Genomic DNA, 22848 nt, shown 5'->3' on the forward strand with positions numbered 1-22848 from the left:
GACTGGTGCACTTCACAAAATAAATAGCATCATTAGGAAGGAACATTATGTGGATATATTGAAGCAACATCTCAACACATCAGTCAGGAAGTTATAGCTTGGGTATTCCAAATGGACAATGACCCCAAGAGTATTTCTAAGGTTGTGGCAAAATGGCTTAAGGACAACAAAGTCAAGGTATTGGAGTGGCCATCACAAAGCCCTGACCTCAATCCTATAGAACATTTGTGGGCAGAACTGAAAAAGTGTGTGCAAGCAAGGAGGCCTACAAACCTGACTCAGTTACACCAGCTCAATCAGGAGGAATGGGCCAAAATTCACCCAACTTATTGTGGGAAGCTTGTCGAAGGCTACCCAAAACGTTTGACCCAAGTTAAACAATTTAAAGTCAATGCTACCAAATACTAATTGAGTGTATGTAAACTTCTGACCCACTGGGAATGTGATGAAAGAAATAAAAGCTGAAAGAAATTGTTCTGTCAACTATTATTCTGACATTTCACATTCTTAAAATAAAGTGGTGATCCGAACAGACCTAAGATAGGGATTTTTTTACTAGGATTAAATGTCAGAAAATGTGAAACTGAGTTTAAATGTATTTGGCTGAAGGTGTTTGTAAACTTCCAACTTCAACTGTATGCCTCAGTTCACTACTTCACAGGATTGGCCATTTGATGTTTTTTTTTTGGGGGGGGGGTTTATCAAAATATTTTGGGGGGGGCAGAAATGCCTTCTGAAACATGTGGTCTTTCATGTGCCTTAGTTGCAAATGTGTATGCCATCTGTAAATGCGAATAAAATTATTCAATAAATAACGAGCCTAGTTGGTTTAGCCTTGGAAAAATACAGGAACCTTCCCGCTAGCCATGATTGGCTGAAATAATGGATGGGCTGGACATGCCGAGAGATGAGTTCTGATTGGTCCGCCATGTAGCATGCTTCTGTCTCTATTTTTTTCATGAGCTGCTAAGTATGTGAGTCTAGCACTGCTTAAAAAAAAAAAAAAGAACTGAACGCTTAATTAAGGTAATCGCACTATCGGCAGTTGCTCAGTCGGAACACGTTTTGGTCGTGCCATGCTGACTCTCTCCGACTCTGAAAAGGAATCAGACTAGTTGGAATTTCGCGTTGGATGACTTTTTTTTGTTGTTTTTTTTGTTGTAGTTCCCAGTTTTGAACGTGGTATTAGAGTTGTGATCTATGGTAGCTAGCTTGCTAAACAATGAACAATGTCTTAACAAAAAATAACTGCACTTTGCAAGAAACCATTTCACTGTACCGTTTACAGCTTCTGTATCCTGTGAAGAATAGTCTTTGATTTTATTTGAAAGAGTGTGTGTGTTTACCAAAAACGGTATTGTGAACAACATGACCTGCACCAAGTCAGATTAGGATAAAGGCCAAGGACTAGATACAGTCAACATGATCTGCACCAAGTCAGATTAGGATAAAGGCCAAGGTCTAGATACAGTCAACATGATCTGCACCAAGTCAGATTAGGATAAAGGCCAAGGTCAACATCAACATCTGCACCAAGTCAGATTAGGATAAAGGCCACTAGATACAGTCAACATGATCTGCACCAAGTCAGATTAGGATAAAGGCCAACTAGATACAGTCAACATGATCTGCACCAAGTCAGATTAGGATAAAGGCCAAGGACTAGATACAGTCAACATGACCTGCACCAAGTCAGATTAGGATAAAGGCCAAGGTCTAGATACAGTCAACATGACCTGCACCAAGTCAGATTAGGATAAAGACCAAGGACGAGATAACGGGTATATTTACCTGGAGGTTATCTTATTGTAGGCTACTACTTTCAACACTTTTAGTCTTCAAATCTTTGGTTGTTTACTACACTACCTTGCTCACTCTGTTTAGCACATGGCCTCACATGTGAATCCTTGAAGAGATGGGTGGGGCTAAGGCTTAAGAGGAACGATGCTGAATGGGTGTAGACAAAAAAAAAAGAGCTCTCCAGTAGGTGTACCAAAACATTCAAGGGTCATTATCTCAAAAGTGGCGTTACAAGTTTATCAACTTTCCAAGCTGAATTACTTTCTCGTTGTTCCTCAACTGCCCTGTATGATATATATAACATTTTCTAGCTCCGAGTCGTCTACTTATTAACCAATGTAATAATAAATAACAATTTCATGTTTTGCTACTTGGAACCAAATCCATGTGGTGGGTCACACCGTGGGTTGGTTGCATCTGTTTCACTTTGACTGTTTTATCTCTTGAGCAGTGCTCTGCTTCTCCCCCCCACTGTTGCATTTCCGTCACGCTGCGGATGTGGGTGTGCATGCTCACTCAAACTTCTGCTTTCTCTCAGCTTTTCTACTGAATCCTCCGTATCTCTCTCTCTCTTTCTTGTCCTCCCTCTCTCGGTCTGTCTCGCTGTATCTACATTCTGTATTTATCTTTCTCTCGTTCGTTAGCTTGCTCTCTCTGAGCCTTGTTCTCTCTCTCTGAGCCCTGTTCTCTCTCTCTCTCTCTGAGCCCTGTTGTCTCTCGCTCTCTCTCTCTCTCTCTGAGCCCTGTTGTCTCTCGCTCTCTCTCTCTCTCTCTGAGCCCTGTTGTCTCTCGCTCTCTCTCTCTCTCTCTCTGAGCCCTGTTGTCTCTCGCTCTCTCTCTGAGCCCTGTTGTCTCTCGCTCTCTCTCTCTTTCTCTCTGAGCCCTGTTGTCTCTCGCTCTCTCTCTCTCTCTCTCTGAGCCCTGTTGTCTCTCTCTCTCTCTCTCTCTGAGCCCTGTTGTCTCGCTCTCTCTCTCTCTCTCTGAGCCCTGTTGTCTCTCGCTCTCTCTCTCTCTCTCTCTCTCTCTCTCTCTGAGCCCTGTTGTCTCTCGCGCTCTCTCTCTCTCTCTCTCTCTCTCTCTCTCTCTCTCTCTGAGCCCTGTTGTCTCTCGCGCTCTCTCTCTCTCTCTCTCTCTCTCTGAGCCCTGTTGTCTCTCGCTCTCTCTCTCTGAGCCCTGTTGTCTCTCGCGCTCTCTCTCTCTCTCTCTCTCTCTCTGAGCCCTGTTGTCTCTCTCTCTCTCTCTCTCTCTGAGCCCTGTTGTCTCTCGCTCTCTCTCTGAGCCCTGTTGTCTCTCGCTCTCTCTCTCTCTCTCTCTCTCTGAGCCCTGTTGTCTCTCGCTCTCTCTCTCTCTCTCTCTCTCTCTCTGAGCCCTGTTGTCTCTCGCGCTCTCTCTCTCTCTCTCTCTCTCTCTGAGCCCTGTTGTCTCTCGCTCTCTCTCTCTCTCTCTCTCTCTCTCTCTCTCTCTCTCTCTGAGCCCTGTTGTCTCTCGCTCTCTCTCTCTGAGCCCTGTTGTCTCTCTCGCTCGCTCTCGCTGAGCCCTGTTCTTTCGCTGAGCCCTGTTTTCTCTCGCTCTCTATAAGGGTTGGTAAATCCTGTTAGTCGGCTCTCTCTCACAGCACAGCAGATGGTGAGGGGAATCCCTTTCGCTCCCCGGGGGAATTAAGAAAAGATAGAGTTACTTGGGTTCAATGTCCTCCAGCCCCATAGATACAGAACTACCACGGGTGTATTCAGTCAGTGATGTGAAACCTTGGCAACGTCACAGATAGGAATGGAATGAATAGAACAGACATGATTCCTTATTCTACCCGACAATCCATATCTGTTTTAATCTACACCATTTCTATCTGCACATTCTGCAACGGTCGTCCTGAACAGGCCTCTGAACTGTTGCACTTTTCAACGACCTCATCACTGTGTGTTTCGATGTATCTCTGTGGGGTTGCCAGGTTTGAAAGGTCCTCCCTCCCTCCCTCCCTCCCTCCCTCCCTCCCTCCCTCCCTCCGGTGTCATAGATACTGTTGCAGTGCCCTGGGCTCCGTTGAGTAATTCTTAGAATAAGAGGTTGTTGTCTGGCAACCGAACAAGTTCAACCCCAAACAGCTTTTTGACTTTTTTTTTTCTTGTTCTTTCTGTAAGTAGTCATTGCATGTCTGTACAACCCTGTAGGTTTCTAGAGTGGTAGTCATCTAGGCTAGCTAGTCGGTTACTCACACTGACTGTCTCTAGGCGTTTCTAGGCCACTCTAACCTAGGATCCATCAAACGGCACCCTATTCGCTACCATATGTAAACGCAGTCCCTGTCTTCTGGACCTCTGGCCAGTCTTCTGGACCTCTGGCCAGTCTTCTGGACCGTCTTCTGGCCAGTCTTCTGGACCTCTGGACAGTCTTCTGGACCTCTGGCCAGTTGACCAGTGTATGTTGTACAGTAGGCTGTGTAACCTAGAGGCCAACATGACCTGTTCTAGTTCACTACAGCCCATTGCTGAACGAGTGCCCAGTCACCCTGTCATTGTCCCCGCTGTCCTGGTGTCTCCCATTTGTGATGCACAAAGCACATTCTGTCAACTTGGGTAAATAGCCTAGCTACTATTGCATTAGCCTAGGACAGTTTCTCTTGGGGATGGGCCTGTAAGTAAGCCAACCATTTGGGTAATGGCCCTATCTGAAAGCCCTGTGTTTGTCTGTCAGTGCACTGTTATAAGGTGTGTGTGTGTATAATAAATTAATGGACTTGCGTGGAGCGGTGTAGTCTCTCCTGTCCTGGTCTGATCTGTTCTGAATAATGAAAGCAGGCACTGGCTGTGTGTGTGTGTGTGTGTGTGGCTCTGCCATCTTATGTAACTGAAAGCCATAAGCTTCCTGGGGTGTTGACTTTGCTGTGTCCAGATGGTTTATTCACTGGGGCTCTGTGCCACATGAGACCGCAGGGCTGGCTGTGTTTAGAGGGAGTGTGTGTGCACAGAGAACCAGACCCCACCAGCAGCCCTACAGACAGCATACCATAGTTTAGTTCAGTCAGCCAGGACATTGACTATTACAGTGTTTCCACAGAGAGGATAATGAATTCCCTTTCTGTTCATCAAATCAACACTACACACACCATAAATCTGCACTAACCCTTTCTGTTCATCAAACCAACACTACACGCACCATAAATCTGCACTAACCCTTTCTGTTCATCAAACCAACACTACACGCACCATAAATCTGCACTAACCCTTTCTGTTCATCAAACCAACACTACACGCACCATAAATCTGCACTAACCCTTTCTGTTCATCAAACCAACACAACACTACAAACCAACACGCACCATAAATCTGCACTAACCCTTTCTGTTCATCAAACCAACACTACACGCACCATAAATCTGCACTAACCCTTTCTGTTCATCAAAAACCAACACTACTGTTCATCAAACCAACACTACGCACCATAAATCCATAAATCTGCATAACCCTTTCTGTTCATCAAACCAACACTACGCACCATAAATCTGCACTAACCCTTTCTGTTCATCAAACCAACACTACACGCACCATAAATCTGCACTAACCCTTTCTGTTCATCAAACCAACACTACACGCACCATAAATCTGCACTAACCCTTTCTGTTCATCAAACCAACACTACACGCACCATAAATCTGCACTAACTCTTTTTTACAACTCTCAATAACCCAGATTTGAATCTAAACTGATTCAATTAAATAAGTGGTCTAGCAACAACTGGGGGTGAGTGAGGGAGTGTATTGGCCACACACCTGTTTACCATTGGAACCAAAGCAACAGCTAATTCCTGCTAGAGACTAGGGGATACAACAGTTGTTGACAATTGACGTCAAATCGTACCCCCACTGTTCCCTCCTCTCCTGCTGCTACTGCTGAAACCGGTTTTGACACCACGCACGCTAGCCAACAGTCGTCATGGTGATTGGAGGGGTGTTCACACTTTCCACGTCTCGGTCCGGGCTGTATGTCACATTCCTCTGCTGTTCCGTCCGTGGGGGTTGTGATATTTCACGAGCACGTTGTGATATTTCGTACGTTTCCTGTTTTGGCGAACCCGAGATGATTGTGCACTCAGCTAGTCTGTTGGATCAATATGTACATTTTGATTGAGCTGTCCTCGTCTAGTTTGGATCTGATAGCAGATCAATATGTGCTCCGGCCAAATCCTCTGTTGTCATGCACAGATGTGTGTCATGACAACGAATTGACAGTTGTCTGAAGCAGTTGACTTTTTTTTTTTAAATGGAAAATAATTAAAATTGTGTTCAAAACTACACAATACACGATTTGATATTACACATTATCCATCATAACAATAAAAAAACTAAATAGACGTTTGTACAAACAATATAACTATGTACATAGGCTAATGTCAGGAGGTTATAATTATGAGTACACAAAATGAATCACACAGGGAGGAAGTAGCGGTTCACAATGCAATAACTTTACCCAATACAGTTAATGAAATTCTCCGAAAATAAAACTGGATCCTTTTTTGTTTAGTGTCGAGTTGTTCACGTTAGTTAGTATTACGCAATTGGCTACGACTCATGCTTCAACAGTGGAAGCCCAGGCATTTAAAAAATAAATAATAAATACATTTTAATCACGGCCACTGATCGCTCTGTACGAGTAATACCCTGGAAATATACGAATGGTGTTTTTTTGTTTTTTTGAGGTGAGAAGATTGTAGGGGTCGGTGAAGTACTGGGGGTGACCTATTCTGTATAGCCTGCTGCTGGTGAGGTGAGCCCATAGGCATGAATAGAGATCTCATCTTTTATCTGAGCCTTTATGGCGTCTGACCACAGCGTCGTCAAGGCTATCCTCAATTTTAAAGTAGTAATTTTTCTTCATCTTTTGTGTTTTGAAAAAAAGCGTAAACTTAATATTGGTGATTTAAAAAAATATATATATATTTTTTTTTTGTAAATGTCCTGAACCAAATTAATCTATTTGATAAAGCTTCAAGCAATTGACAAACCATAGACAACCCAATTTGAAGAATCCCCACCTAGTTAACTAATTTAAATTGGTGGAAGCCCTCAATGGCGATGTCCATGCTAAAACGGGGTCTATCCATCTAGAGATCTGTCTCTCTTGGTGAGCTGGAGCATGACTTCTCCATTCGCTGCTGGAGCTGACCCTGGGTTACTTTGCAAACAAAACGCTGAGACACAGGTGAAGGGACTGGAGGAGTGTGGGAAGGAGGGGAGAAAGACATTTGCGGAGAGGAAGAGAGACTTTAAGGTCCTGGAATGTTTGGATGGATAAGTCCCACATGTTGACCCCTGCTGCGCTGACGTTCCAATGACTCCAATCTGACTTGGATTAGGCCTAGGGCCTACTTCACGGGACGAGCCCCCCTGGCCTGCCACTCCCCCCTGGCCTGCCACTCTTTCCCCCCTGGCCTGCCACTCTTTCCCCCTGGCCTGCCACTCTTTCCCCCTGGCCTGCCACTCTTTCCCCCCCTGGCCTGCCACTCTTTCCCCCCTGGCCTGCCACTCTTTCCCCCCTGGCCTGCCACTCTTTCCCCCCCCCTGGCCTGCCACTCTTTCCCCCCTGGCCTGCCACTCTTTCCCCCTGGCCTGCCACTCTTTCCCCCCTGGCCTGCCACTCTTTCCCCCCTGGCCTGCCACTCTTTCCCCCCCCTGGCCTGCCACTCTTTCCCCCTGGCCTGCCACTCTTTCCCCCTGGCCTGCCACTCTTTCCCCCCTGGCCTGCCACTCTTTCCCCCCTGGCCTGCCACTCTTTCCCCCCTGGCCTGCCACTCTTTCCCCCCTGGCCTGCCACTCTTTCCCCCCTGGCCTGCCACTCTTTCCCCCCCTGGCCTGCCACTCTTTCCCCCCTGGCCTGCCACTCTTTTCCCCCCTGGCCTGCCACTCTTTCCCCCCTGGCCTGCCACTCTTTTCCCCCCTGGCCTGCCACTCTCCCCCCCCTGGCCTGCCACTCTTTTCCCCCTGGCCTGCCACTCTTTTCCCCCCTGGCCTGCCACTCTTTTCCCCCTGGCCTGCCACTCTTTTCCCCCCTGGCCTGCCACTCTTTTCCCCCCTGGCCTGCCACTCTTTTCCCCCCCTGGCCTGCCACTCTTTTCCCCCCTGGCCTGCCACTCTTTTTCCCCCTGGCCTGCCCTCTTTTCCCCCTGGCCTGCCACTCTTTCCCCCCTGGCCTGCCACTCTTTCCCCCCCCCTGGCCTGCCACTCTTTCCCCCCTGGCCTGCCACTCTTTTCCCCCTGGCCTGCCACTCTTTCCCCCTGGCCTGCCACTCTTTTCCCCCTGGCCTGCCACTCTTTTCCCCCCTGGCCTGCCACTCTTTTCCCCCCTGGCCTGCCACTCTTTTCCCCCTGGCCTGCCACTCTTTCCCCCCTGGCCTGCCACTCTTTCCCCCCTGGCCTGCCACTCTTTCCCCCTGGCCTGCCACTCTTTCCCCCTGGCCTGCCACTCTTTCCCCCTGGCCTGCCACTCTTTCCCCCCTGGCCTGCCACTCTTTCCCCCTGGCCTGCCACTCTTTTCCCCCCTGGCCTGCCACTCTTTCCCCCCTGGCCTGCCACTCTTTCCCCCCCTGGCCTGCCACTCTTTCCCCCCTGGCCTGCCACTCTTTCCCCCCCTGGCCTGCCACTCTTCCCCCTGGCCCCCCTGGCCTGCCACTCTTTTCCCCCTGGCCTGCCACTCTTTTCCCCCCTGGCCTGCCACTCTTTTCCCCCCTGGCCTGCCACTCTTTCCCCCCTGGCCTGCCACTCTTTTCCCCCTGGCCTGCCACTCTTTCCCCCCCTGGCCTGCCACTCTTTCCCCCCCTGGCCTGCCACTCTTCCCCCCTGGCCTGCCACTCTTTCCCCCCTGGCCTGCCACTCTCCCCCCACATATCTATTCACACAAGTGTTTGCACACACATGCAGTGTAGGCTACATGCGAACACACAGGTAGAGAGAGAGTGTTGCAGCTCCTGTGGTGGTGTTAGATTGTAATGTTTCCTCTCACCTGCAGGGCTGGTATCTACCCACGTCTCTGTTCTGTCTCTGTGCATAAACACACTCTGTGTCTGTACGTCAGTCTCTCTTCGTGCTGTCTCTAGTCCCTGTAACCGGGTAGCAGCGTCCTGTTTGGTAGTTCCAAACTCTCCCCTCTAGCCTGTCAGTCTCTCTTCGTGCTGTCTCTAGTCCCTGTAACCGGGTCGCAGCGTCCTGTTTGGTAGTTCCAAACTCTCCCCTCTAGCCTGTCAGTCTCTCTTCGTGCTGTCTCTAGTCCCTGTAACCGGGTCGCAGCGTCCTGTTTGGTAGTTCCAAACTCTCCCCTCTAGCCTGTCAGTCTCTCTTCGTGCTGTCTCTAGTCCCTGTAACCGGGTAGCAGCGTCCTGTTTGGTAGTTCCAAACTCTCCCCTCTAGCCTGTCAGTCTCTCTTCGTGCTGTCTCTAGTCCCTGTAACCGGGTCGCAGCGTCCTGTTTGGTAGTTCCAAACTCTCCCCTCTAGCCTGTCAGTCTCTCTTCGTGCTGTCTCTAGTCCCTGTAACCGGGTCGCAGCGTCCTGTTTGGTAGTTCCAAACTCTCCCCCCAGCCTGCCCGCCCCTAGCCTGTCAGTCTCTCTTCGTCTCTAGTCCCTGTAACCGGGTCGCAGCGTCCTGTTTGGTAGTTCCGCCGCATCGGTGGTTGGCAGGTTTCAGGAGGCTGACGTTGCCATTGGCAACGTGTTGACACACAAGGTAAACACCAACGCAGCACATCAAATGACAGTCCTCCTGAAATGAGGAAGCTAGTCTGGATGGAATCATTGTTGCTTTGTGTACCGCTAGTTCAGACGAAAGCCCCTAATGTACTTTCGTTATTAGGGACCAGTCCAATAGAGAGAAATCAGCCCCAGGCCTGTTTTTTTTGTTTTCACACACTGGCCTACCAAGGCCCTTTTTTGTTTTTGCAGAATTGTCACACATTCATTATGAGTATTGGGAATAACGGCACATGGGATTTGGCAGTATTATGCATGGGTTATTTGTGCACACGTTTTGTCTTGACCACACAGAAGTACCCCGAATCCCGTAGAAGTAGGTTATAAAAGCAGCTGTCGTAGCTACACTCCTCTCCTTGTACTTGTCAAGTGTTTTCTGGCAGTCGTAAGAAGGGACTTGAGCAACGGCACGATGAGTCCCGACCCTGAAGGATTCAAGCCTGTCGTGATTGAACTGTCTTTTTTAGTTGAGTCTCTTTCTTTTTCTCTCTCTTTATTTCTCAGTCCATCTCTGTTCAGGTCTTTTTTCTGATTTTTATTTATATATATATATATGTTTTTTTTGGGGCTGCTCTTTCACTCCCTTTTTTTTCACTCCCTTTGTCCATGTCCTCACTCTGGTATTATCTCTCTGTCTCTCTCTCTGTCTCTGTCTCTCTCTGTCTCTGTCTGTCTCTGTCTGTCTCTGTCTCTCTCTGTCTCTGTCTCTCTCTGTCTCTCTCTGTCTCTCTCTGTCTCTGTCTCTCTCTGTCTCTGTCTCTCTCTCTCTGTCTCTCTCTCTCTCTCTCTGTCTCTCTCTGTCTCTCTCTGTCTCTCTCTGTCTCTCTCTGTCTCTCTCTGTCTCTCTCTGTCTCTCTCTGTCTCTCTCTGTCTCTCTCTGTCTCTCTCTGTCTCTGTCTCTCTCTCTCTGTCTCTCTCTCTCTCTCTGTCTCTCTCTGTCTCTCTCTCTCTCTCTCTCTCTCTGTCTCTCTCTGTCTCTCTCTGTCTCTCTCTGTCTCTCTCTGTATCTCTCTGTCTCTGTCTCTCTCTCTCTGTCTCTCTCTCTCTCTCTGTCTCTCTCTCTCTGTCTCTCTGTCTCTGTCTCTCTCTCTCTCTCTGTCTCTCTCTCTCTCTCTCTGTCTCTCTCTCTCTGTCTCTCTCTCTCTCTCTCTGTCTATCTCTGTCTCTCTCTGTCTCTGTCTCTGTCTCTCTCTGTCTCTGTCTCTCTCTGTCTCTGTCTCTGTCTCTCTCTGTCTCTGTCTCTGTCTCTGTCTCTCTCTGTCTGTCTCTGTCTCTCTCTGTCTCTGTCTCTGTCTCTCTGTCTCTGTCTCTGTCCCTCTCTGTCTCTGTCTCTGTCTCTGTCTCTCTCTGTCTCTCTCTGTCTCTGTCTCTCTGTCTCTCTCTGTCTCTCTCTGTCTCTCTCTGTCTCTCTCTGTCTCTCTCTGTCTCTCTCTGTCTCTCTCTGTCTCTGTCTCTCTCTCTCTGTCTCTCTCTCTCTCTCTCTGTCTCTCTCTCTCTCTGTCTATCTCTCTCTCTCTCTGTCTATCTCTCTCTCTCTGTCTATCTCTCTCTCTCTGTCTATCTCTCTCTCTCTGTCTGTCTCTCTCTCTCTCTCTGTCTATCTCTGTCTCTCTGTCTCTCTCCCTGTCTCTCTCCCCCATGATGATTCAGTACCTGATATGTGTGGGCGTAAGTAATTATCTCTCTGACACACACACAGAGGCCCCGGTTCCCTCTTGCCTTGGATTTCAGTGTGGTGTTGAGGGCTGAGTGTGAAGTTTCTTGGCTGTGGGATCGAGAATAAATCACATCTGACGTATTTGGACTTCGACACTGTTTCTCTTTTATCATGGACACGGAGAAACAGTCTCCCTCTCTCTCACACACCATCACTCACACACCATCACACACACTCACACACACACACCATCACCATCACACACAACATAACCATCACACTTACCATCACACACATCATCACACTTAACATCACACACACCATCACACACACTCACACACACACACCATCACCATCACACACAACATAACCATCACACTTACCATCACACACATCATCACACTTACCATCACACTCACCATCACACCTTCTCACCATCACACCTACTTCAATCCGACACTGATGCGCAGAGACCGAGAAACAAGCACTAGTTATTTCTTAAGGTCGATTTGGTTTCAGTTATTAAAATAAAAATCACGGTTTTCGGGGGGGATTCTTTTCTACTTTGAACCATGTGACATCACAGAATACAACACTGAATAAAAGTCCCCATGATGCTAGTGACTGTACATTACTGCTGATCACTTATTAACCATTATTCACATTCATTTACTTTAATAAAATATTTCAGTGTTGTCTTTATTACATTTGGGGCGGCAGGGTAGCCTAGTGGTTAGAGTGGAGGGGCGGCAGGGTAGCCTAGTGGTTAGAGTGGAGGGGCGGCAGGGTAGCCTAGTGGTTAGAGCGTTGGACTAGTAACCGGAAAGTTCAAATCCCCGAGCTGACAAGGTACAAATCTGTCGTTCTGCCCCTGAACAGGCAGTTAACCCACTGTTCCTAGGCCGTCATTGAAAATGAAGAATTTGTTCTTAACTGACTTGCCTGGGTAAATAAAGGTAAAATAAAAAATAAAACATCTGTTTTATATGATGACTTTACTATTTCATTCCAAGTCATCTCATTTCTATAGAGCTGCTGTCTGACAAAAATCACTATTTTAGTAGTTCTTCAAAGTAAATAAGACATACTACTATGACTGCTGAATACCAACTATCAATCACTTAGATCATGTATTTTCAAGTGGAGATTCCTGGCGAAGCAACTGCTCTCTATCCCTCCGGATCGCCTGTCTTCTCTCCGTGTTCTCCCCACACAGACCGGACAAGTAGGCACACAATGCATTATGGTCATTGTAGTTCATCAACACATTTTAGTTGTGCCCTGTACTATGTAGAATTTTGGCATGTTGGAAACAACTCCCTACTTCATGGCACAGTTTGGGCTTGATCTGATTTGTCTCTAGAGAAACTGCGCATGAGAAACGCAAAACAAAATATAATTGAACCGACGTTGGTCAATTAGTTTGAATCATTTAACACCCATAGTAAACATATACAGTGGGGCAAACAAGTATTTAGTCAGCCACCAATTGTGCAAGTTCTCCCACTTAAAAAGATGAGAGAGGCCTGTAATTTTCATCATAGGTACACTTCAACTATAATTGCTCCCACAGTTGATTTCTTCAAACCAAGCTGCTTACCTATTGCAGATTCAGTCTTCCCAGCCTGGTGCAGGTCTACAATTTTGACAGCTCTTTGGTCTTGGCCATAGTGGAATTTGGAGTGTGACTGTTTGAGGTTGTGGACAGGTGTCTTTTATACTGACAACAAGTTCAAACAGGTAACGAGTGGAGGACAGAGGAGCCTCTTAAAGAAGTTACAGGTCTGTGAGAGCCAGAAATCTTGCTTGTGTGTAGGTGACCAAATACTTATTTTCCACCATAATTTACAAATTAATTAATTAAAAATCCTACAATGTGATTTTCTGGATTTTTTTTTTCACCTAATTTTGTCTGTCATAGTTGAAGTGTACCTATGATGAAAATTACAGGCCTCTCTCATCTTTTTAAGTGGGAGAACTTTAAGTGGGAGAACTCCGATACTGTTCACATTTGAACATGAGGTTGTTTGGGGCAGTGACTTGACTGGCTACGTAACTTCCTCATATCTCTCTCGCTCGCTCTGACTTGTCGTCAGTGGTGTAATATGAGACTGGGGGGAGGTGCCACAGACAAGGCCCTCCCTCTTACCTCATGCATTAGGTGATGAGACTGGGTCGAGGTCTTTGTGTGGGGGAGGTGACACAGACAAGGCCCTCCCTCTTACCTCATGCATTAGGTGATGAGACTGGGTCGAGGTCTTTGTGTGGGGGAGGTGACACAGACAAGGCCCTCCCTCTTACCTCATGCATTAGGTGATGAGACTGGGTCGAGGTCTTTGTGTGGGAGGTGACACAGACAAGGCCCTCCCTCTTACCTCATGCATTAGGTGATGAGACTGGGTCGAGGTCTTTGTGTGGGGAGGTGACACAGACAAGGCCCTCCCTCTTACCTCATGCATTAGGTGATGAGACTGGGTCGAGGTCTTTGTGTGGGGAGGTGACACAGACAAGGCCCTCCCTCTTACCTCATGCATTAGGTGATGAGACTGGGTCGAGGTCTTTGTGTGGGGAGGTGACACAGACAAGGCCCTCCCTCTTACCTCATGCATTAGGTGATGAGACTGGGTCGAGGTCTTTGTGTGGGGAGGTGACACAGACAAGGCCCTCCCTCTTACCTCATGCATTAGGTGATGAGACTGGGTCGAGGTCTTTGTGTGGGGAGGTGACACAGACAAGGCCCTCCCTCTTACCTCATGCATTAGGTGATGAGACTGGGTCGAGGTCTTTGTGTGGGGAGGTGACACAGACAAGGCCCTCCCTCTTACCTCATGCATTAGGTGATGAGACTGGGTCGAGGTCTTTGTGTGGGGAGGTGACACAGACAAGGCCCTCCCTCTTACCTCATGCATTAGGTGATGAGACTGGGTCGAGGTCTTTGTGTGGGGAGGTGACACAGACAAGGCCCTCCCTCTTACCTCATGCATTAGGTGATGAGACTGGGTCGAGGTCTTTGTGTGGGGGAGGTGACACAGACAAGGCCCTCCCTCTTACCTCATGCATTAGGTGATGAGACTGGGTCGAGGTCTTTGTGTGGGGAGGTGACACAGACAAGGCCCTCCCTCTTACCTCATGCATTAGGTGATGAGACTGGGTCGAGGTCTTTGTGTGGGGAGGTGACACAGACAAGGCCCTCCCTCTTACCTCATGCATTAGGTGATGAGACTGGGTCGAGGTCTTTGTGTGGGGAGGTGACACAGACAAGGCCCTCCCTCTTACCTCATGCATTAGGTGATGAGACTGGGTCGAGGTCTTTGTGTGGGGAGGTGACACAGACAAGGCCCCCCCTCTTACCTCATGCATTAGGTGATGAGACTGGGTCGAGGTCTTTGTGTGGGGAGGTGACACAGACAAGGCCCTCCCTCTTACCTCATGCTTTAGGTGATGAGACTGGGTCGAGGTCTTTGTGTGGGGGAGGTGACACAGACAAGGCCCTCCCTCTTACCTCATGCATTAGGTGATGAGACTGGGTCGAGGTCTTTGTGTGGGGAGGTGACACAGACAAGGCCCCCCCTCTTACCTCATGCATTAGGTGTTCATCATATCAGTACCAAAGCTGATTTTCATCAAGGTTTGCTCCCCATTTTAGTACCCACGTTTTGACTGCTAGGGGTCAGGAGGTCAACGCCTCTCAGAGACATGAGTGATTTCAGTCCCCTTGTTTTTTTTTTTTTTTTGCTACACCTATAATTAGTTTTTCTAATTATGAACCCATTGTCAACTAATAGTTTAGAATAACGGTTAGACTTGGACTGTTGTTTAACAAGGCTGTGTAATTGAATTAGCATCGTGGATGGTCTAGACACGTGCTGCTGTGTGAATGTTTTGTTTCAGAGCGAGCGAAAAGGTTTTAAGCCAACCTAGCTCATTTGTCAGGTTGATAGGGGGTTTGAGGGCCAGTCATATGTGACCTTGGTGTTGAGTCATCACAATATCACCATGGTTACGCAGTATGGGGTCATGCAAGGTCGAGCTTAGCTTTTTAAAGTGCCTATAGATTGCTCTGGTTACATGCTAGCCGTGTGTGTGTTTAAGGGCCCAAGGCTGGGTTTCTACTAAGCTAACATGGAGTTGTTTTAAGAAGGCCATTCCAAGGATAATTTGATTAAGAATTAGGACCTCTAAGTATGTTTTAAAGATCTATATATAAAACATATTTGATGAAACATTGAATTTGGCCTTCACATTACTTCTATTAGCCCATAAAAACACATTGCATTATATTAATATATATATATTCATTATTATTATTCATTAACGGAACAACAGATAGTAAAATATTTGATAACATTGAATTTGGCCTTCACATTACTTCTATTAGCCCATAAAAACACATTGCATTATATTAATATATATATATATATTCATTATTATTAACGGAACAACAGATAGTAAAATATTTGATGAAACATTGAATTTGGCCTTCACATTACTTCTATTAGCCCATAAAAACACATTGCATTATATTAATATATATATATATATATATTCATTATTATTAACGGAACAACAGATAGTAAAATATTTGATGAAACATTGAATTTGGCCTTCACATTACTTCTATTAGCCCATAAAAACACATTGCATTATATTAATATATATATTCATTATTATTATATCATTAACGGAACAACAGATAGTAAAATATTTGAATAAAAAAGGAAGTTTGTTTTTACACGTCTGTCCTTCTAAAACTTAAAACGATCAAGTTCAGGATGTATACGGCGCATTCAGAAACTATTCAGACCCCTTGACGTTTTCCACATTTGCCTACATTACAGCCTTGTTCTAAAATTGATTTAAATGAACAAAACAGCCTCAAAACAGGTTTTTACGTATTTTTTGTGAATGTATTAAAAATACAAAAACTGAAATCACATTTACACAATACCCCATAATGACATCACAATACCCCATAATGACATCACAGTACCCCATAATGACAGCACAATACCCCATAATGACATTACAATACCCCATAATGACATCACAATACCCCATAATGACATCACAGTACCCCATAATGACATCACAATACCCCATAATGACATCACAGTACCCCATAATGACATCACAGTACCCCATAATGACATCACAATACCCCATAATGACATCACAATACCCCATAATGACATCACAATACCCCATAATGACATTACAATACCCCATAATGACATTACAATACCCCATAATGACATCACAATACCCCATAATGACATCACAGTACCCCATAATGACATCACAATACCCCATAATGACATCACAATACCCCATAATGACATCACAATACCCCATAATGACATCACAATACCCCATAATGACATCACAATACCCCATAATGACATTACAATACCCCATAATGACAGTGAAAACAGTTTTTAATTTTTTTAAAATTTAAAATAAACTTATCACATTTACATCAGTATTCAGACCCTTTAGTCAGTATTTTGTTTTAGCACTTTTGGCAGTGATTACAGCCTTGACTCTTCTTGGTTATGATGCTATAAGCTTGGAACACCTGTATTTGGGGAGTTTCTCCCATTTCTTCTCTGCAGATCCTCTCAGGCTCTGACAGGATGGATGTGGAGTGTCGCTGCGCCGCTATCTTCAGGTCTCCAGAGATGTTCCATCGGGTTCAAGTCCGAGCCCTGGCTGGGTCACTCACGGACATTCAGAGACTTGTCCCGAAGCCACTCCTGCCTTGTCTTGGCTGTGTGCTTAGGGTCGTTATCCTGTTGGAAGGTGAACCTTCGCCTCAGTCTGAGGTCCTGAGTGCTGTGTAGCAAGTTTTCATTAAGGATCTCTATGTACTTTGCTCTGTTCATCTTTCCCTCATTCTTGACTAGTCTCCCAGTCCCTGCTGCTGGAATAACATCCCCAAAGCATGTGCTTCCACCACCATGCTTCACCATAGGGATGGTGCTAAGTTTATTCTAGATGTGACGCTTGGCATTCAGGCCAAAGAGTTCAATCTTGGTTTCATCAGACCAGAGAATCTTGTTTTTCTTTGTTTGAGAGTCCTCAAAGCGGACTGTCATGTGCCTTTTTACTGAGTGGCTTCCATCTGGCCACTCTACCATAAAGGCCTGATTGGTGGAGTGCTGCAGAGATGGTCGTCTTCTTGGAAGTTTCTCCCATCTCCCCAGAGGAACTCTGGAGCTTTGTCAGAGTGACCATTTGGGTTCTTGGTCACCTCCCTGACCAAGGCCTTTCCTCCCCGTTTGGCCAGGCGGCCAGCTCTAGGAGAGTCTTAGTGGTTCCAAACTTCTTCCGTTTAAGAATGATGGAGGCCACTGTGTTCTTGGACCTTCAATTCTGCAGAAATATTTTGGTACTATTATATTATATTATTTTATATTCTGTACTATACTATTCCCCAGATCTGTGCCATGACACAATCATGTCTCGGAACGCTACGGACAATTCCTTCGCTTGGTTTTTGCTCTGACATGCACTGTCAACTGTGGGACCTTTTTTTATATAGACAGGTGTGTGCCTTTCCAAATCATATCCAATCAATTGAATTTACCACAGGTGGACTCCAAGTTGTAGAAGCATCTCAAGTATGATCAATGGAAACCGGATGCACTTGAGCTCAATTTCGAGTCTTGTAGCAAAGGGTCTGAATACTTATGTAAATATATTTATATATATTGTTTTGAATGAATTTGCAAAACAATTTAAAAACCTGCTTTTACTTTGTCATTATGGGGTATTGTGATGTCATTATGGGCTATTGTGATGTCATTATGGGGTATTGTGATGACATTATGGGGTCTTGTGATGACATTATGGGGTCTTGTGATGACATTATGGGGTCTTGTGATGTCATTATGGGGTCTTGTGATGTCATTATGGGGTCTTGTGTGTAGATTGATGAGGAATGTGTTTTAGTTAATCCCTTTCAGAATACGGCTGTAACGTAACAACATTTGGAAGAAGTCAATGGGTCTGAATTCTTTCAGAATGGTGTGTGTGTGTGTGTGTGTGTGTGTGTGTGTGTGTGTGTATATATATTTTTTTTTATGGGAACTAAAGTACTTCCATGTAAACTGGTACCGGGCTACCTTCAGACGAGTTTTGAGGCTTGTGTTCATCCTAGAGGAAAACAACCAAGTACATGTTTGTGAAAGCGTTTCACAGTAAGGTGTTGTACAGCTGTTGTTGTATTTGACGCATGTGACAAGTACAATTTATTATTATTTTTGTAGATTTTTTTACATTTTTTAAATATTTTAATGTTGGGTTTATATTGTGTAGCCACAACTGTTGGGACAGAAGTTGCCTGAAGTCTGTACTGTGGATCTGCCAAGTCCTCGAGCTTGAACAGACAGATTTATTTTTTGTTTTGGTCATGTTGTCGACTAGTGACTCCGATTTAAACTCAATAATTGAAATCTTTGGTCTCCATGGAACCCTGTTATTCCAAATGACTTGGGTTTATATCTACTGTTGTTGCCTTAGGCTAGTTGACCACCTCCTCCTCCTCCTGCTCTGGAATGCCAGCCGGATGCAGGACATTTCAATACCCGCTGTCAGCACAGCCAGATCCCATTCCTCCAAAAAAATGAATATTTTCCCATGTGTACGATCGTTAGATAGCGGCTGTGTCCGTTGTTCGTTATCGCAATTGGGCTGGGGAAAGGCTGGGACATCTCAGCTACAGATGGGAGGCCTCCGCTTCGAGTGGGACTTGGACAAGGTGTGTGTGGAGGGAGGGAGGGAGGGAGGAGAAGTGTATAGGGGTTGCGAGTGAGTTTGTTTTCCGAAACACTTCCTTGCCAAAACAAAACAGCAGGACAAAAGCTCTGGAGTGTGAGAGCGGAGTGTCGGTCCGGCCGGGAAAAGGACTTGAAGAGGAGAGAGTGCGGGGGAGGGGAATAGAGGACACGGGGGTGGGGTTCTTCAGGGGTGAGTGCAGGGACTCCGAGCGAACAGGGTCAACACTCCATTCCCCCCTCCATTGTTCACCCAGCCCCACTCTAGCAGTAAGACAATGAAGACAAAAAGAGAGCGCTCTCAGCATAGCGACTGTATATACAGTGCCAGTCAAAAGTTTGGACACACCTACTCATTCAAGGGTTTTTCTTTATTTTCACTATTTTCTATGTTGTAGAAAGAAACTATGAAGTAACACATATGGAATGATGTAGTAACTAGAAACGTGTTTAAACAAAACAAAATAGATTTTTAGATTCTTCAAAGTAGCCACCCTTTGCCTTGACACTTTCACACACTCTTGGCATTCTCTCAACCAGCTTCACCTGGAATGATTTTCCAACAGTCTTGAAGAAGTTATCATATGCTGAGCACTTGTTGACTGTTTTTCCTTCATTCTGCGGTCCAACTCATCCCAAACAATCTCAATTGGGTTGAGGTCGGGTGATTGTGGAGGCCATGTCATATGATGCAGCACTCCATCACTCTCCTTCTTGGTCAAATAGCCTTTACACAGCCTGGAGGTGTGTTGGGTCATTGTCCTGTTGAAAAACAAATGATACTCCCACGAAGCGCAAACCAAATAGCCTTGCGTATCAATGCCAAATGCTGTGGTAGCCATGCTGATTAAGTTTGCCTTGAATTCTAAATAATTCTAAATACCGCAGACTGTCACCAGAAAAGCACACTTACACCATTACACCTCCTCCTCCATGCTTCACGGTGGGAACCACACACAATGATCCCGCTAACGGGATGGCTTGCGTCAAGAAGTTAAGTGTGCCTTGAATTCTAAATAAATCAGACAGTGTTACCAGCTAAGCACCCCCACACCATCACACCACCTCCTCCTCCATGCTTCACGGTGGGAATCACACATGCAGAGATAATCCTTTCACCTACTCGGTGTCTCACAAAGACATGGCAGTTGGATCCAAATATCTCAAATTTGGACTCCTCAGACCAAAGGACAGATTTCCACCGGTCTAATGTCTGTTGCTCGTGTTTCTTGGCCCAAGCAAGTCTCTTCTTCCTACTGGTGTCCTTTAGTAGTGGTTTCTTTGCAGCAATTCAACCATGAAGGCCTGATTCACGCAGTCTCCTCTGAACAGTTGATGTTGAGATGTGTCTGTTACTTGAACTCTCAATTACAGTGTACTACACATTCTCATATAGGCTACCCCTAGTGCCGTCAGCCACTGGGTGAATCACAAGACACACACACACACACACACACACACACACAGAGTCAGGATTGTGGGTTCCGCTGGAATGTTGGCGTCCATTTTAGTGGAGCATGTGAAACTGTTATTTTGGTGAGCATAATGAAACCCCTTTTTATCAGTGGTGTAAAAGTACTTGAATGTACTACTTAAGTAGTTTTTTGGGGGGGGTATCTGTACTTTACCTCACTATTTATATTTTTGAGAACTTTTACATTTTCTTTAGGAATGTAGTGAAGTATGTGGTTTCTACTCGATACATTTTTCCCTGACACCCAAAGGTACTCATTACATTTTGAATGCTTAGCAGGACAGAAAAATGGTCTACTTCACGCATGTATCAAGAGAACATCCTTACGGTCTCTGATCTGGTGGACCATTCTTGGACCAATCTTCGTTTGTAAGTGATGTCTGAGTGTTGGGAGTGTGCCCCTGCCTAGCCATAAAAATAAACATTTATCTAGACCACCGTGCTGTCTGGGTTGCTTAATTTAAGGAATTTGAAGTGATTTTTAGTTTTGATACTGAAATATATTTTAGAAATTACATTTTACTTTTGATATTTAAGTGTATTTAAAACCAAATACTTTTCTAATTGTACTCAAGTAGGATTATACTGGGAGACTGATGGTGAACATGTCTGTGCGAAAAGGAGACACAAATGCCGGAGAGAGGAAAAGAGACGACTTGGATGAGAGTAGGATGGGAGGGAGGGAGAATGTTGAGAGACAGTTGACCGGGGCTTCCATCCACCCATCCACCCATCAAGGTGCTGCAGCTGTGAAGGAGGCTATTCAGCCTATATTCAGAAAAGCCCAGATTGTGTCTGTGCTCTCAAATGGACACACGGCCTTGGTGGAGTCCTGTCTGCCAGGACCTGTCAGTGGAATCTCAGTTTGCGTCTTTGAGCTCTTTTGTTCATGTTTGGCCAATGCTTTGAGAAGGGCTAGGTTTCTCCCGACTCTGGTTCAGATGCATTCATATTGCTGATGAAGAATCCAAAATATCAAACTTTGTCTGCTGGCGATGCCCAAGAACTGTGTGGGGCGTGCGTGCTGCTACGTGCGTGGGGCGTGCGTGCTGCTGCGTGCGTGGGGCGTGCGTGCTGCTGCGTGCGTGTGTGGGGCGTGCGTGTGTGGGGCGTGCGTGTGTGGGGCGTGCGTGTGTGGGGCGTGCGTGTGGTGGGCGTGCGTGTGTGGGGCGTGCGTGTGTGGGGCGTGCGTGCTGCTGCGTGTGTGGGGCGTGCGTGCTGCTGCGTGCGTGTGTGGGGCGTGCGTGTGTGGGGCGTGCGTGTGTGGGGCGTGCGTGTGGGCGTGCGTGTGTGGGGCGTGCGTGTGTGGGGCGTGCGTGTGTGGGGCGTGCGCGCTGCTGCGTGTGTGGGGCGTGCGTGTGTGGGGCGTGCGTGCGTGGCGTGTGTGGGGCGTGCGTGCTGCTGCTGCGTGTGTGGGGCGTGCGTGCGTGGCGTGTGTGGGGCATGCGTGCGTGGCGTGCGTGCTGGTCTGACAAGCTGTCTCTTGTCAGTGTCATTGATGTGTGATTGGTCCTTTTTTGTTTCTCATGGCAATATTATTGACTGTGTTTGGTTGCCGTTGTCGAATATACCAGTGTTATTGACCGTGATTGGTCCTTCTTGTTTTCAGACCTTTCTAAGAACCGTCTGTGCGAGCTGCCAGAGGAGCTGTGCCAGTTCATCTCCTTGGAGACGCTCAGCTTGTACCACAACTGTGTTCGCTCCCTCACCCCCGACCTCTGTCACCTACAGGCTCTCACCTACCTCAACCTCAGGTAACATCCCTTTTCCTTGCACTCCTTCAGTTGCCTGCGCGTCCGTGTTTTGCTGTTCATAATTGTTCTGTGTGTCCGTCCTTGCAGCCGTAACCTCCTCTCCAGCCTGCCCCCCTCGATGTGTCAGCTCCCCCTCCTGAGAGTCCTGATCGTCAGCAACAACAAGCTGTCGGCCCTGCCCACCTCCATACATACCCTCACGCACCTCCGACAGCTGGTACGTAGTAATACCCACCCACACCTCCGGTTACCCACTGCCTCAGGTTACCCACCGACCCACTGCCTCAGGTTACCCACTGCCTCAGGTTACCCACCGACCCACTGCCTCAGGTTACCCACTACCTCAGGTTACCCACTGCCTCAGGTTACCCACTACCTCAGGTTACCCACTGCCTCAGGTTACCCACCGACCCACTGCCTCAGGTTACCCACTACCTCAGGTTACCCACTGCCTCAGGTTACCCACTGCCTCAGGTTACCCACTGCCTCAGGTTACCCACTGCCTCAGGTTACCCACTGCCTCAGGTTGCCCACTGCCTCAGGTTGCCCACTTCCCCTACCGCCTCAGGTTGCCCACTTCCCCTACCGCCTCAGGTTGCCCACTTCCCACTTGTTTACTTTAGGTTCTCTATCTGGTTCCCCTCTTCTCTCTGTC

The 22848-nt window shown here is 46.8% G+C and overlaps 1 protein-coding gene across 4 annotated transcripts in view; it reads left to right on the forward strand.

The window, feature by feature from the left end:
• lrch4 (leucine-rich repeats and calponin homology (CH) domain containing 4) overlaps positions 1-22848 on the forward strand; it is a 63332-nt gene that overhangs the window by 7359 nt on the left and 33125 nt on the right. For all 4 annotated transcript variants that reach the window (XM_065021980.1, XM_065021979.1, XM_065021981.1 and 1 more), the window contains exons 2-3: positions 22049-22193; positions 22281-22410. In XM_065021980.1, coding sequence (XP_064878052.1) covers positions 22049-22193; positions 22281-22410 — 275 coding nt within the window. The remainder of the gene's footprint in view (positions 1-22048; positions 22194-22280; positions 22411-22848) is intronic.

Source organism: Oncorhynchus nerka, linkage group LG8 (genome assembly GCF_034236695.1).
Source record: "Oncorhynchus nerka isolate Pitt River linkage group LG8, Oner_Uvic_2.0, whole genome shotgun sequence".
NCBI classification, from domain to species: domain Eukaryota; kingdom Metazoa; phylum Chordata; class Actinopteri; order Salmoniformes; family Salmonidae; genus Oncorhynchus; species Oncorhynchus nerka.